Source organism: Micropterus salmoides, unplaced genomic scaffold (genome assembly GCF_014851395.1).
Source record: "Micropterus salmoides isolate LMB-PRFRI ecotype aquatic unplaced genomic scaffold, ASM1485139v1 Ms_hic_scaffold_17, whole genome shotgun sequence".
Taxonomy (NCBI): Eukaryota; Metazoa; Chordata; class Actinopteri; order Centrarchiformes; family Centrarchidae; genus Micropterus; species Micropterus salmoides.
Window position 1 is genome coordinate 4,149,362 of NW_024040817.1, and position 16,797 is coordinate 4,166,158.

At 42.5% G+C, this 16,797-nt stretch overlaps 1 protein-coding gene across 1 annotated transcript; it reads left to right on the forward strand.

The window, feature by feature from the left end:
• The first annotated feature begins 4,174 nt into the window (after positions 1-4,174).
• LOC119907533 (zinc finger protein 771-like) lies at positions 4,175-11,399 on the forward strand. Its single transcript, XM_038725300.1, has 2 exons — positions 4,175-4,778; positions 10,073-11,399. The coding sequence occupies exons 1-2, from the start codon at positions 4,586-4,588 to the stop codon at positions 11,221-11,223; spliced, it is 1,344 nt and encodes a 447-aa protein (XP_038581228.1). The 5' UTR covers positions 4,175-4,585; the 3' UTR covers positions 11,224-11,399.
• Positions 11,400-16,797: the final 5,398 nt, after the last annotated feature.

Below are 16,797 nucleotides of genomic sequence, written 5' to 3' on the forward strand. Positions count from 1 at the left end.
TTGTTAAAGTGTCTGGGCAGAGACGTAGTCATAATTTTATATTATTAAAGCCTGCTTGTGTTGAATTTGTGGAATATACAGACCGGCGCGTCCCCTTCCATTGCTGTGTGTCTTTTGACGTGCTTAAGCTCGTTCAAAGTCCTTTTAGGCAGTCGGCCGGCTATTTCGGACTAACCAAGACCGGGCTCCTATTGAAATGAATGGGGAGAGAGCCAGAACTGCACTTTCACTGGTCACCGGGACAAAAAAACTACATGAGTAGAATCAGCATTAAAATCTGATTTAAAAAATTGCTGACAGAGTTTGACAACTTTGCCTCAAATTAAGGTTTAAAAAGCGTTTTTCCCGACCGGTTATACTATGCATGCGTCACCACTTCCGTGCATGCGAAGTAAAGGTAAAACAGACCCTTACGTCAGTCAAACCACGCGATTGGCTGAAATATGATTCCCGCTTTGGCTGTTAAAAGCAGACGATTGGCTTTCTAGCGGGAGGGGCGGGATAACCACCATCTTTGCCGTTACGGACTTTCCCCATAGACTTGTATTGAGGATGTGATTGAGTGGCGTGTCTCCTCTAAATTGTCTCTGGCTCGTTTCACAATCTGAACCGGTGCCAGGACGCTGCCCCTGTTGTCTGTAGAGTCCTGTTATTGGGAGTTTGACTAGCAAAGACCCCATATCAAAGTCTACAGGCCAAGACCCAACGGTGAACAAAAGCCTACCATTGGTTCTGGTGTAATGGGGAGCACTTACCGTGTTAGCACATGGGCTGGAACTCTTGCATGCCTGCAGACAAAAGCAGAATCCTGTCCAAACCAAGCAAGCACCCGCTGATCGAGTGCAAACTCCCTGCGTGTGGCGGCGTAGTCGACCGGGGATATTTGGGCTCTTACTGCTTTATGTACTCTTTCCTCTATACGAACACCTGCATATACTGTGGATACACTCGCTACAAGACAACTGTAACTGGCCTGACCTGTGGCCCACAGGTAGCCTAGTTCCAGCTGTGCTCAATGCCATTTTGGTGAGAGCAGGAAGAGGGCCTTCCCAAACTCCTGGATTGGTCTTTGCGGTTTGAGCCTCAATTTTGAACCAGTGGTCAACGAGCCACCCACGTGTACCCTTCTCAACCGTCTCTTAACCCCCCCCCCCTCTTGTTACACACCCACACTATACATGTTGGCTGATTCTAGTGTTTGTTGTTTAGCCTAGAATAGATTTGATGTAATTGAAGTTGTGATTGTTAATCTGTGCTGAAGTTCAATAAATCCTGTTATAACTATAAGAAGTCGTTGCCTGTGGTTAAAATACTGTCATTGATACAAGTGGGAATATGTAATGTATTTGAGGTTTTCCTATAATACTCCAAACCCATGCTTGCTGAGTCTGCTAGAACTTATGCATCTTTTCTTTTTCAAGTTTTGAGCAATGCACAGACCCTTAGCCCTTTATATTACATAACAGCATATGTCAGAAAGAAAGTGGATGGGGGATTTAAACGTAACACACTGGCCCTTGTACACTTTCAGCCTAAACTTTAATGGATTTGGGGCCAGTTGTAGGCTCAGTACAATACTGCTCTTTACAAATCATCAGAAATACCACTAGACTCATGCAATGAGCGATGGCTTCGTCTGTGGATAACTGCAATATGTTAGCACTGTGTAAGTGGCTGCATCTGTTATTTCTGCCATCATCGACCCTTCGCTAAGCCATGCGCCGAATACACAGCTGGCTTTTTAATGATTGTAATAGTGAATACAGACTTACCCAGCTGTACAGGAGCTGTGTTGATCCTTAATATGGTTGTCCTCTTTCTCAATAGTCATTAATAATACAGTTGTTCACTTTTACTCTGTGATCGGTGGGCTTTAGCTTCTGTCTTTATTTTTTCACGTGAGTTTGAGCCTGAACACAACCTTCAAACGCACAATGCAACTGCAAAACTGTCTGACTTCTTTCTGAGATCAACAATATTTCTCCAGTGAGTGCAGTAACAGACTCTGGCAGCGCCATGATAAAAGTCCTACAGGTCGAACAGTTTGTCGGACTTAGCAAAGAGTTATTGTTACGGGTTTATGATATCTTGCAAAACGGCAGTTTTTCCATGTGTTTCCATGTAATGTTGGGTATAAAGAAATCACACAAGCTGAACAGTGCAACAGTAAATATTTCATTATAATATTATAAAGACAACAAGTTGGCATTGCAATAAGTATTGATAAAAAACTTAACTCTGCCCCTTATAAAAAAAAAGGGAGATAATTGGAAGTGAATATTCGCCAGTGTTAATTGAACCTACCAAGGTGGGGTAATCTGAACTGGCAGAGGCTGCACATCTGTACAGAAGTGAAGGTCTGAACGCACCTGAGAGGGAATCCATGTTGGAGAAGTTCAAGTTGGTATTTTAAAACACTGAGTTTTGTGAGGATGTTACTGATGAATGCTGTGAATGCTGAACTAATGACTTTGAAAACAAGCTGTGTTTGCTGAATAAAGGGCAACAGAACATTTAATCAGTTTGTGTTTTTTGATTTTTAGTGGAGCACTTGATAATTTACTTTAATTAAACCACAAAGAACACAGAGCTAAGTTAGAGTATCTTAAGATGAGCTTTTAATTGACTTTGACTTTGTTTGCATAGTTAAAATATTTGTTGGCTTATATCTCCTCTGAAGTTCTTCAGATTTACAGTAGACATAGACAAGATCAGCTTCTTATGTCGTGTAAAATACCCACAGTTGTCAGTTTTTCAGATTCAGTTCAGCTGATTGCCGTAAAAAGCCGTAGTATATTATTCTTCAAAGAGTGTGTGTGTTTTCAGAAAGACCAGAAGGAAGATATAAAGTTGATGATAAGAGCCACGCTAGCCCAGCTTGGATTTAACGCTGCTCCTAAAGGTCCGGTCTGGATGAAACAGGACTCAGGCCGACCCAACGACTGGCAGGAAGACACTGTGGTGCCCACATCTTTACACCGGATCAAGCACTCGAGCGGCAGACTCTGTTGTTACCTGTCAGAGCGCAAGACTCTGGCAAGATGAGAGGAGGCGGACTCTGATGATGCTTGGTGTTCAAACGCAGTCAAGATGGACTACTTTATGTGAAAATTAAAACCACATTATTTGTACTGTCTCACTGCTGTTCACGTTCTTCCAGATGCAAATTCAAACAATGCAGTGCAGAATTATTTCCTCGCTGTATATGTACACTTTATTTAACTGTACATAGGTCTGTTGTTTAATTTTATTCATTTAATATGTAACCATACTCCTTATATACTTTTAATTAAGATCTATGTGTAGCCTGAGGGGACAACAAACACTCATTTCGTTGGACAACCTTGTATAATGATAAAAAAAAAGCCTTGATACCTGAAATTGAGTCAACAAGCTTTATGTTTATGTGTGCTTCCATGGGTGCTGACATTGTTTTGTGACGTAATTCAGCTTCTGCTCGTGAAGTCGGGGTACATATTTTTTTCTCCCGAGTTCACAAGTAGGAAGTTCGACTTCACAAGCAGAAGCTGAATTACGTCACAAAACAATGTCAGCACCCATGGAAGCACACATTGTAAATGGAAAACCAGAAAAGGCAACAAAAAGTATATTTGCATGTATTTAAATTAAAATAATACATATGGTCATATAGTAAAACCTGTTCTGCATGTACACTGATGTAGAAATATGTTAGGCATATTAGGTAGCTGGCTACAGAAAAGACTCATAAAATCATCTGCATAAAAGTTATTGTTAAAAATGCCAGAACATTAGGAAGTATAACCTACAACTAACCTACAACTGATGTAGCTAGACAGGTACACAGTTAACTAGTAACATATGGGCTATTTATGTCAGTTGTTGCAGTTAAACTGCCATCATTTTAATTAACACCTAAAACACTGCAACACTTTCGGCGTCATGCACCCCCCACCTGGAACGCTTTGATGTCGGAAGTTTCAACTGGGAAATATCTCAGTTCCGACCGGTCTCGAATGCGGCATAAGATTTTTTCTAGTTGGAGGTCGAATATTTCCCAGTTCCGAGGTGCCTGGAACGCAGCAATAGAGCAACAGCAGAAACACCGTAATTCTTGTAGCTGCATAACTGGGCCGACAAAAAGTTTCATGGCTCAGTGTGTTTGTCTGACTCGGATCGTCTCTGTTTAATCAACACACCTACGATACTCACCTGCCAAACACCAACGCAGCGTCACTGATGTTTTATGATTGTTTTAGATTCACAGAGAGTTTATAATAGAGACAATACGGTCACAGGGTTCTGACGTGATTGTTGGGCCTTCATGGAAACAGGTTTTGCTCGGCTTCACTGTTTCAACTGTGGCTCCCCGGTCTGTTCCCGGAGTGAACTAGAGCCTGTATGTTTGGATAAACCTTCTTTTATACAGTCAGTGGGATAAACGTGTTAAAGTGGAAACTTTGGTTTCGCCTCAGACTCATCTCCTGTTAGCCACGAATGCTAACTGAAGTTAGCTTAGCTTGCTAGCTGGAAATAGACGGAACTCGGCCACACAGCGCTGGTTGGAGGAACTCTGAGTCCAAACTGTGTTTTTCATTTGTTTAAAATGTCTAAAGTCCAGATGCTGAGAGGTTTTATCAACCAGCGACTAACTGCGGCTGCTGAAGAGATATTTGGGCTGTTTGAAAGAACGATATCAGAGTACGAGGAGGAACTCTGTCGTTCCAAAGAGGAGAACCAGAGACACAGGAAACTACTGGACGCTGTTTTCCAGCCTGAAGTCCGGTTACACAGAGCAGGTTTGTCCTCTTTACTGCTTATTCTCACTGCAGACTGCTGCAAACCTGCTGCCACTATAAGCTAAAAGAGGTCATTTTAAAAATTTGTCTTAGTTTGTCAAATGTTCTTGTTAGTTTTAGTGATATTTAGTCCACTGTATTCTATTTTGTTGCTGTATAAATAAAACTGAATTGAATTCAGTCAAGTTTTAGTTGGAAACATTCACAGATTAGAACTTCCGGGATCAATAACTTATAAGGAAAACGTGTTTAAAACAAACGACGCCTCTTTGCTATTGTACTTAAGTACAGAACGAGTTAAGTAGTAAATTTTCCCCTAAAAGATTCGTCCTACCACAAATAACATCAGTCGCAGGGACCGTCTACAAAGTGCAAAGCCGAAAAGAAATATTGTAGAAATATTCAATAACTTCCCTGTGATTCAGTGTAATGTCTGCAAAATCACCCCACATATTAATAATCTTCTGCTGGTTAAACTACAACTTTTAGTTAGGGGGGGAAAAAGGCAGCTGCAGTTTCTCCAGGATCACCTCATGCTGGTTATACTAAAACATAGGGCTGGGCGGTATATCAGTAATGAGGTATATCAATGTGATTTCAAAACAGAGATAAAATTAGAAAATACCGTTTATACCAACATAGTTTCATGTTGAGTTAATTATGGTTTCTGTAAGTCCTGCCAGCAGTGAAATTCTGAAAAGGCGAGTAGAGGCTACTGGCTTCAACTGGAGAATGTCGGCTGTCATTCTACGACTGCTCCTCTCTTTTCCACTGTTGTTTGCAAACCAATAAATCACAATTAACAGTCAGAGAGCCACACACGTCCCGCCAATGTCAGCCTGAGATCCTGTGTTGTTTTAAGAACTTTATGGCTTTATCCAGTTTGTTATTAAATGTGTAACAACCTTTATCGCGTGTCTCTTCTTTATACTCATACATAAAAAAAGCTGTTTTTAATGCTCAAGCATAGCCTATAGTTCTTCATTATATTCTAGTCGAACCTGATGTTCATTTATAAATTTTGCTCATGAATAGTGGTTACAAATAATGATGCCTGTGTATCGCTTTTTTTATGCAGTATAGACCTAAAACCTACGTCAGCTGGTTTATTTGCCTAAATTCGCAGTTCTTTAGACCACGGTGGAAACGCACATAACAAGGAGCTGAAGGAACGTTTTAGTTCCTTGAAAAGGATCTTTTGGTCTTAACGCAGCTATGTAGGGAGACACAGTGCCGATAGACACTACTGAAGAGTCTTAGTCCTAGAGTTAAAAGAAAAACAACAGTTCAGTCAGTGTTTCCCACAAATACTTTATTTTGCATGCTGGCGAGGTATATTAACAGCCGTCCAGGCATATTTGGAGACAAATTGTAGCATTCATCAGAGAAACACAAGAGTTATTACGTTACAAATCGCGACACGGTGGCTATTTTACAAGTGTTGACCAGGTAAAGTCACGTTGAACACACCAATCAGATTTGTTAGCTACCACGTTCGTTTTGTTTTGATAGGATATCAAATCAGATTTGATCGTCAACATGCATCCTGAACATTCATTTTGGGGAATTTAAATCTTGAATAACTTCACTGTTTTAAGCTGTAGTACCGTCAAATCAAAGTTCAACCACTAGGGGTCGCCTGCTGGTTATACTACAATACTTTTTGAGAGAAATAAGCTTTTGCATAGTTTGGGGGAATTTTAATCTTCAGTAACTTCACTGTTAAAAGCTGTAGTGTCTCCAATATCATCCCACGTACCAATGGTCGCCTTCTGGTTATACTATAATACTTATTTAACACTTAAATAGAGCGGCTGCACCAACGTGCATGCAGCCTGTTGCAGTTGCTCCCGTTCGTCGTCTTATTTTCTAACTTTTTAATGGTCTTTTTTTATGTCTCGTGTGTGATTTTTGGTCTATACGTAATTTAAACTACATTGTCTAATAATGCTAGTTGAGAGAGTTTTGGTAAGCCATGGCACCTTTGTGCAGCAACCACATTACACTCAGGACCAGCTGATCGCACTGAAGCCGGCCGGCATGGCGCCCATGCTCAGACACCCCCACTGAGTTCTGGAGGAGGACAAACAGAGGAGGAATGAAATGTTGTGGGAAGAGAGATGGGTCCAGACAACAGAGACTTAGGAGAAGGAGATTTAAGCTTTATCTCCCCTCTGTCATCATGGTCAACGTGAGGTCACTGGCTAATAAGATGGACGAGCTAACAGCGTTAGCCCGGAGTCAGAAGAAGTTCTGGGAGTGTAGTTTAATGTGCTTCACGGAGACACCAGGTTATTCCTGACCACAACGTCTCCATCGACGGCTTTCAGACTGTTCGGGCCGACAGAAATTGCACCGAGAGCGGTAAGCGTGACGGCGGGGTGATCTTGCCAGGCAGCCACTTGATGTTAACCCAGTCCTCTTTCCAAGCCGATTCTGGCGCATCTTGAAATACTGTCTGCAGGCTTAAAAGAAAAACTATTTAGATTTAAATTTGCACTTGTGGTTTTAATACCCTCTGTGTGTAACCTATAATGTATTTACTAATACCCAAATCTGTAGCCAGCCTTTCTGGAGTCCTCATTTGACCCCTGCAGAGGATCTACCACCAAAATGTGGTCTGAAAGGGCATGGAGATAATGTTTGAAAAAGTAACATATCATTAAACAATACCATCTTAAAATATGTCAGCGACAACAGCTTCAATAATAACTTCTGTTACATTTACTCATTTGGCAGACGCTTTTATCCAAAACAACTTACATTTGAGAAACAACATACAAGCATCAACAGAGCATCAAATACAGCACGAGATCTACAACTGACAATACATACTAGTAAGAGCAGCAATACTGGTAGAAGCTAATGGCACATTACACCTCCTCCCTCTTCCCCCCCGTGAAGAGGGAGGAGGATTATTGTCCTTGCCACAAACATTGTAGGAACGCCCCAAGAGGTAGGATTCGATTACCCGAGATGCCCGTTGCTGAGAGTGTGGGTAGCAGGATCCTGTGGTTGACTGTGTCAAAGGCAGCTGATAGGTCAAGCGGTAGAGTGGCCACTCTTAAAACCAGACTGATATGGATTTAGGAAGTAATTACATGAGAGGTATTCTGAGACCTGAAGTGAAACTGGTCGAATGGGGGCTTTTTGAGTAAGGGTGTAACCTGAGCCCTTTTGAAAGTGGTGGGGAAGGTTCCCGAAGCCAGAGAAGTATTTATCACGAGTGATTGCCGGGACCACAGTAGAAGATATGGCTTGGAGGAGATTCGTAGGAATCTGGTACAGTGGGCATGTAGTGGGACAGCTATGGGTCAGGAGTTTTGATACTTGGCTCTCCTTAAGAGTAAATGAGGAGAGTGAAGTGCCATTGACCTGGGAGGTACATTTTAACCTCGGTGTTGAGGCTTTTGCGCCATTTCCCGAGGGAGATGAAGGGAGACATGTATAAGGACTACTACATGATAGGTTTTCCTGTGCCGTGCTCACACAGTGGGAGCTGACCGGGGCGGGAATAGAATGGTTGATTTTGATGACTGTCTAGTTATAGTCGCCACTTTGCCTGTGAAGAAGGCACAAAGGTATCAGCAGACAAGTTTGTGTGTGGAAGAGGATTTAGTAGGGTTTTAAAAGTGGAAAATAATTTCCTTGAGTCAGTGTTACTGCTTATTCTGTCATTTATAGAATGCAGTTTTGGCAGCGCTGATACTTGTTGAGAAGGAGGACGGGAGCAGTTGGTAGCAGTTGAGACTTGACTTGGACTCAGGCCAGGGTCTTTGTTTTTTCGCCATTTTCTTACAGCGGCTCTGAGATCAGTACGGAGCCCTCGGATGTTATCAGTTAACCATGGGTGGGACTGGTTCAGGTGGGCAGGCTTGGTGGATAGTGGACACAGCCTATCCAGACACGAGCTCAGCGTAGAGCAAAGAGACTGTGCGGCATCATTGACCTCGGGTGAGGAAAATGTGTCAAGGGTAGGTAGAGCGGATTCTACCACTGAGGCAAAGTGAGTAGGATACAGGTTACGGAGGTTTCAGCGGTGTGAAACCAATGGTGCTGGAACAATGGGCTGTTCCTGTAGGCATAACGTGAACTGAATGGGGGGGGGGGGAGTGGTCAGACATGTGTAGGGGAGTGACAGTTAGGCACTCGGTGGATCAGTTTCGGACAGGAACAAGGTCAAGCATCTTGACAGCTTTGTGGGTCGGGGGACTGAGAACCCGAGTTAGATCAAAGGACTGAATCAGAGACAGGAAGTCTGAGCTTGAGTGACTGTTCATGTCACAGAGGACAAGTACTGGATGGTCATAATCTGGGATTGAAAACAGCAGTGTGTCTAGCTCGTCCACAAAGGTAGATGACAATCACAGAGACCTTTACTGGAGCGGACACCAAGACAGCATGATATTCGAAGGAGGCATATTGACTCAGGGGTAGCAGTTGTGCAAATTTCCACAGGCGGTCGGGGGTGTGGGTGAAAGAGTAATTGTTGGACAGCACAGCGGGGGTAGGGTTTTTTCTGGTTTGATCCAGGTCTCAGTGAGCGCCAGTAGCCCAAGAGTGTTAGCATAAGCAGTGATAAAGTCAGCTTTGTCGACTGCAGACTGGCCGTTCCATGACCCAAGTAAACAGATGTGGGCGGTGTCTGTTTTAAAGGCTAGAAGAGTGCCTTATTTCCTACAGGCACGATACCTCTTGCGTGCACTGGAGACGAGAGGAATAGTATGGTAGCACATGGTCTGAGGTGTGTGCTTAAGAAAAGGAAAGAAGCTACTCTTGTAGGTGGCCTTGCTCGGTGGATTCACACAGGAAGACTCGCTGGTCTTCACCCAAGTAGGTCTTCACACAAGGAGCTGACGCCTACGCTGGCGCTTCAGAATTAGTGAAGTAGTGTGAGTGTAATTGCATAATACAGTTATTGTGCATTCAGACTGATTACACCCAGCTGAGATCGCCCTCCGGATTACCAAGACAAAAGGTTTGTTTCAGTGGGTGGGACACGCACCCAGTTGTTTGAGCTCGCTCAGCCGGCCTTCAAATTCTAGTAGAATGCTCAGTAAAGTGCAAAGTGATAGCACATCAAGAGTAAGAAAATAGTATTAGTATTAGTAGTAAGTATTACCTCACTGCTGCAAACTCTTACTTGCCCAAAGGTGCTTTCCTGTGTTTGAGAGAGATACATTTCTTTTTTATCCTTTCTGTCAGAATTTGCCATCAGTATCTTCTCGCATCTAGTTGGTATTTATTAATATTAATGAAAAATATTAATTCCTATATTTCATTATTCTCCACAGCTGTCCAGCAGCTGTTGGTTAGTAAAGAAGAGGTTCCCCCTGAGCAGCAGCAGCAGTGGAGCCCCAGGCTGGACCAGGAGGACCCACCAGAGCTGCCACACATTAAAGAGGAACAGGAGGAACTCAGGACCAGTCAGGAGGGAGAGCAGCTTCCAGGACTGGAGGAGGCTGATATCATCGCGTTCACATTCACTCCTGTCCCTGTGAAGAGTGAAGAAGATGATGAAGAGAAACCTCAGTCCTCACAGCTTCATCAAAGCCAAACTGAAGAGAAGAGAGATGTAGACCATTTGAAAACAGAAGCTGATAGAGAGGACTGTGGAGGACCAGAACCAGCCAGGAACTTTAATCCAGATAGTCCTTTACAACCAGATACTCATGACAAGACTTCACTCTGCTCTGAACTTGAGACTGATAACAGTTGTGATTGGGAGGAGACCAGGGAACCTCAGCCAGGTTTAAACCCTCTGCAAAACAATGAATTCAGTTACAATGAAACTGTAAATCTGCTGAACCACAATGGAACCCAAACAGGAGTGAAACCATTTAGTTGCTCAGTTTGTGGTAAAAGATTAAAAACAAAGGCACATTTGAGACTACACTCTACAGTCCACACAGGGGAGAAACCATTTAGCTGCTCAGTTTGTGGTAAAAGATTCTCAGAAAATGGAAATCTGAGACGACACTCAAAAGTCCACACAGGGGAGAAACCATTTAGCTGCTCAGTTTGTGGTAGAAGATTCATAGAAAAGGCAAAGCTGAAAGAACACTCAAACATCCACACAGGGGAGAAACCATTTAGCTGCTCAGTTTGTGGTAAAAGATTCACACACAAGGCTAGTCTGAGACAACACTCAAAAGTCCACACAGGGGAGAAACCATTTAGTTGCTCAGTTTGTGGTAAAAGATTCACACAAAAGGAAAATCTGAGACTACACTCTACAATCCACACAGGGGAGAGACCATTTAGCTGCTCAGTTTGTGGTAAAAGATTCTCAAGAAAGGCAAATCTGAGACGACACTCTACAGTCCACACAGGGGAGAAACTTTTTAGCTGCTCAGTTTGTGGTAAAAGATTCACATTAAAGGCAAATCTGAGACGACATTCAAAGGCAAATCTGAGAGAACACTCAAAAGTCCACACTGGATAAACATTTTAGCTCCAATGTTTGTGGTTAAATATTCACGTGGCTCCACAATGTCAAAAGAGACGCAAGTGTGTTGGTGGGATCAACGCTGCTTCTTGAACATTGATCAGCTAAAAGTTGTGTTCAGCCACATGTTTTCCTGGCATAGTGTATAATAATACATGTTCATTGTTTTAAAACATGTTTCAAACATATTTTTTGTTATCTAAACTGCTCAAACTTTGGTTGGCCACAGTTCAACCGGTGAGGTGTTGTATTAACTCAGTTGCATTTAAAGGATGGGTTCAGATTGTTTAAACTGATATTCATGCAGTATTACATTCTAGATGTATGTTGTGAGTAGGGCTGCAACGATTAGTCGACGTAATCAACGTCGACCAAAAAAAAAATTGTCAACGTGAAACTTCATTGCTGACGCATCGTTACAAAGAGGCTGTTTAAGGGAGAGATAGCAGTCTTCATATTGAGAACATTTCTGGTTGGTTATTTCTAACTGCAATGCACTACATGGACTGCTAGGGGCAGTATCGCTTCCACTTTCTGCCATGACTGCTTGACTGTAAGACTACTCACGCATTCATATGAGAAGCGGAAAGCAACGGAGAAATAGAAAGTTTATTTGTTTTTACATATTTTGCACACTATTTAATCACTAAATATACTATTGGGTGGTTTGAGGCGAGAAATCAACTGTGTAGAACTTGAATATTGACAGTTTTGACGAAAGTTGATGGCAAATCGAAAATGTGCTCAAGTGTTTTCAGCTTTGAGAAGCTCCACAAGCGTCCGTGGGGTTAGCGTTGCCAGCATGCCGGCCAGTCACGCCCACAGAGCGCCCTGGTCCCAAGCAGCAACAACAGAGCTGCAGCGGGAGAGGAAAGGCAGTGTTTCCCATACGTTCATTTACTTGTGGCGGCCCGCTACGATAAACGGTGACCACCGCGTACTGATTTTTTTTTTAATTTATTTTTTTACTATGCCTATTTAAAATTGTATTTGATTGTAGATCAGTGCATTTGCGCCGCACATGCTCTCGCTCATCTCACTCTCATGAACACCACAGCACAAATTTATCCAACACAACGCTGTTCATGTCGGAGACTCCGCTTTAAAAACGTTATTAGTAATGAGTAATGGTTTAAAGTAAATCAAGGAACATCTGGCTTGTGATGTAGCCTGCAGAACATTCTCCACTAAGTTATTGCCTAAAACCCAAAAATATATACTACAGAAGTAGAATGTAGTATGAGAGGTTCGACTAATCGAATAAATAATTAACAGTTTAGACGACTATGAAAATAATCATTAGTTGCAGCCCTAGTTGTGAGAACATATGTTTTGTATGAAACATCTTAACTTGTAATGTAACTAGTATCTAAAGCTGTCAAATAAATGCAGTATTTTCATTTTTTATTTTCACAGAAAGCAAATTGTTTTGTTTGGCGCGAATAGAAACAAAGTCAAGAAATGACACTTTGCTACAATGTAAAATAGTGAGTTTACAGCTTGTATAACAGTGTAAATTTGCTGTCCCCTCAAAATAACACATCACACAACCATTAATGTCTAAACCGCTGGCAACAAAAGTGAGGACACCCCTAAGAGAAAATGTCCACATGGGGCCCAATTAGCAATTTTCCCTCCCTGGTGTCATGTGACTTGTTAGTGTTCCAAGGTCTCAGGTGTGAACGGGGAGCAGTTGTGTTAAATTTGGTGTTATTGCTCTCACACTCCCTCATACTGGTCACTGGATGTTCAACATGGCACCTCATGGCAAAGAACTCTCTGAGGATCTGGAAAAAAAGAACGGTTGCTCTACATAAAGATGGTCGAGGCTGTAAGAAGACTGCCAAGACCCTGAAACTGAGCTGCATCACGGTGGCCAAGACCATACAGCGGTTCAACAGGACAGGTTCCACTCAGAACAGGCTTCGCCATGGTCGACCACAGAAGTTGAGTGCACGTGCTCAGCGTCCTATCCAGAGGTTGTCTTTGGGAAATAGACGTATGAGTGCTGCAAGCATTGCTGCAGAGGTCGAAGGGGTGGGGGGGGCAGCCTGTCAGGGGTCAGTCAACTATGGGCGTGCCCTTCAAAACGCCCATAGTTGCCTATAAATGGTCAGTGAAACGCCCCTTAGTGATATTAATACGTACTGACTGCAGGAAGAAAAGGAGGCAATTTCTGACAGAAAAGCTACAAAACGAGATTTAACTCGGTGTGACGCTGACGTTGTACGTAACTTTTACGCAATGCTTGTGCACCGGAGGAAAGGGGGCACCAGAGCTCCCCCCGTTCATAACCAATCTGCAGGCAGGGGCATCCCCCTTGAGTAGTGACATCACTGGCTGGAGGGGGACTCAGATGGGATGACCCAGGTACTAATCTGGATTCCCCCGTTTAAAAAGAGAGTAAACCAAATGCATTCTGCTTGTGTTTAAACATTTATTTAGGCTACACAAACAGTCAACTCACCTGACAACGCTGGCGATGAATTATAAGAAACATGACTGACTTGTAAATGACAATAAAAGTTATTTTCACATGATGTGTTTTTACAAGCAGCACATCACATCCACACGCTGGCGCACAGCGTTTGGCTCGAAAAGGCAACGAACATGATAACAATAGGCAATGTAAAACTATGGTCTCGTATTTGCTTGACTGATGCATTGAAAACAGTATAAATTTAAATGTAATTTGTCCTCCTGTTCACCTTATTTATGAGAATAAATTTCAATGCTTGCAAGTATTAATATGATTCCTGATTAAACTGTAGATCATATTTGAGGTGTTCTTTTGCAGAAACTGATATCTCTGTGTTTATTATCCTCAATCATGGTTCTTTTTGTGCGCCACAAATAATCTTAAATTATGTTTTTTTGTGCGCCACAAATGATCTTAAATTATGTTTTTTTGTGCGCCACAAATGATCTTAAATTATGTTTTTTTGCGTACTTCAAGGAAAATCAATCAAACGAGTGTCTGATTCTTTAGAAAGGCTTTAAGCCTATACTACTCAGAGGTAATATTTTGATTTATTTTACAACAATAGTAGGCCTATTAATTTCAAACAGTTTCCACCTTCTGCCATGTGAGTCGCTGTTTCTCATTTCTTCTCTTTATGTGTGTACATGTGGTTCAGAGTTTACTTATAGGAAGCACATTTTCCCGTCAAGTTTGTTTTTTATAGATCACAAATTTTGTTTGGGAAGTGGCATATGGACGTTTCCAGCCCTGTTTTGTACGCACGCACCGTTTATAAATGAGACCCCAGATCTCTGCAAACAACTGGAGGGGGTTCAGACAGATCACTAATTACAAACCCAAAGTCCCCCACTCCATCAACGACTCTTGCCTGGCAAATGAGCTGAACCAGTTCTATTGATGTTTTGAAAGACAATTGGGTTCCATCCCCCGTGACCGCTCCGCTCAGCTCCAGCCCCTGTCTACCATCTCCTCCTCCCCCTCCTCAGAGTTGGACAGCTCAAAGCCTAAACCATCATCCCTGTCCCAAAAAAAACAAGGACCACAGGCCTGAATGACCCGTCGCCCTGACCTCTGTGGTTATGAAGTCCTTTGAACGCCTTGTGTTGTCCCACTTTAAATCAATCACAGACCCACTCCTGGAGTTCCCCCTGCAGTTCGCCTGCAGAGCCAACAGGTCTGTAGATGATGCAGTAAACATTGCCCTTCATTTTATCCTCCAGCACCTGGACTCCCCAGGAACCGACGGCATGGATTTCAGCTCTGCTTTCAACACCATCCTCCCGGCCCTGCTGCAGGACAAGCTCTCTCAGCTGAACGTGCCTGACTCCACCTGCAGGTGGATCGCAGACTTCCTGACAGACCGGAAGCAGCACATGAAGATGGGAAAACATGTCTCTGACTCCAGGACCCTCAGCCCCTGATCCCCTCAATACTGCGTTATTTGCCCTCTGCTCTTCTCCCTGTATACCAACATCTGCACCTCTAACCACCAGACCGTCAAGCGTCCATATTGATTCCACATTCAGACTTAAGAGCACATGAACACACATTGAAGTTAGAAGAACAACTTCACAACTCGTAAAATGGGACCACCAGAGAGGCACCTGAATGCACCGTGAGCCTCTGGTTGCAATTCACAACCTTCGCTAAATTCCACTAAAACTGAACCTTTAATGTACTGTACAGTCCAATACACCAAACAACCAAAAAATTATTCTGCCCCAGCATCCTGTCTTTGGTCTGGGACAGACCAGAGAAACTTGTCCTCGTCCTCCTCTCCCTAGTCCTCCTCCACCTCCTACTCTTCCTCTTCCTTCTCCTCTTCCTCCTCTCCCTACTGCACTTCCTCCTCCTCCTCCTCTCTGGTGTCAGGTGTATTTATCTGTTGAAGGTTGTGATTGGTTTGTGATCAATTATGGATCTTTGTGTTTCCACCTGGGTAGCTGTGAGCTAACTGAGCTCAACCTGTGCTGACTTGAGTGAACAATATTGAATGTTAGTGCTTTCTAAATGACCACATGGTGTAGGCAATGAGAAATTAAGGGATTTGTGTCGAGTTTTGCAGAGACAGTTCAACAAACCTGAATAATGTGTCAAAACAGTTTAGGGAAATGGGTGTAGGAATCAAAGTAGTCTATTAATGTAATTTATTTAGAAGCTGCAGTCACACCTTTCACAGTATACTGCTGATTTCTTGTAACATTACAACAGTGTAAAAATAGTCTGTTACGGGTAAAAGCAATGCGTCAGTAAAAGTTTCAGTAAAATGTATTCAGAGTATTAAAAGTAACTCCAGCTGTCATATAAATGTAGTGTAAAATACTATACTGTTAACTAGCAGAAAAGAGAAATACTCAAGTTTACACAAATTTGAGGTACTTGTACCTTACTTTTATTTTCGTGCCACTTTCTACTTCTACTCTGCTACATCTCAGAGGGAAATATTATAAGTATAAGCACAAGGCAAAGTCCAATCCAAAGTAAATCCAAAGTAGACGGGGTAATCCAAAACAAAGAACTAGGAACAAAGCAAGGCAGAACACTCAACATCAGACAAGGACGTCACAAACACTGAACACGTCAGAGGGCAATATATACACAGGTAAACAAGCAGGGAGGGAAGCACAGCTGAAACACATCAGGTAATCAACAACAGGAACAAAGCTAGAAAAGGACACATGAACACTACAAAATAAAACAGGAAGTAAAGCATTGGAAACCCACAAGGACAGAGTTACCAAAGTAAAACAGAAACAGAAGACAACTGCATAACAGAACAAAACCAGGGCAGGAAACAGGACTACAATAACATGGAGACATATGAAGGACTAAGACACAGACCAAAAAAATACAAGTAGTACACAGAGCAGGAAAAACACTAAACATGAACTAAAGCACAGGACTAAGAACTAAGGCAAATAACTAAAATGCAGGACTAACAACTAAGGTAAGAGACAAGACAGAAGAAAACTTAAACATGCGAATGAACAAAAGACTAAATTAAGCTACAAAACCCTAAACATGACAAGATCAAATAAAGCTTACAGAACACAGAACCCAAAACCAAACCCATGAAAACAGACTAAACA

What these genes read in the sequence shown, in the direction of transcription:
- LOC119907533 (XM_038725300.1), top strand. Translation starts at nt 4,586, where the DNA reads ATGTCTAAAGTCCAGATGCTGAGAGGTTTTATCAACCAGCGACTAACT. An exon ending in AGTCCGGTTACACAGAGCAG is followed by an intron (nt 4,779 to 10,072) that starts GTTTGTCCTCTT and finishes TATTCTCCACAG; the next exon opens with CTGTCCAGCAGCTGTTGGTT.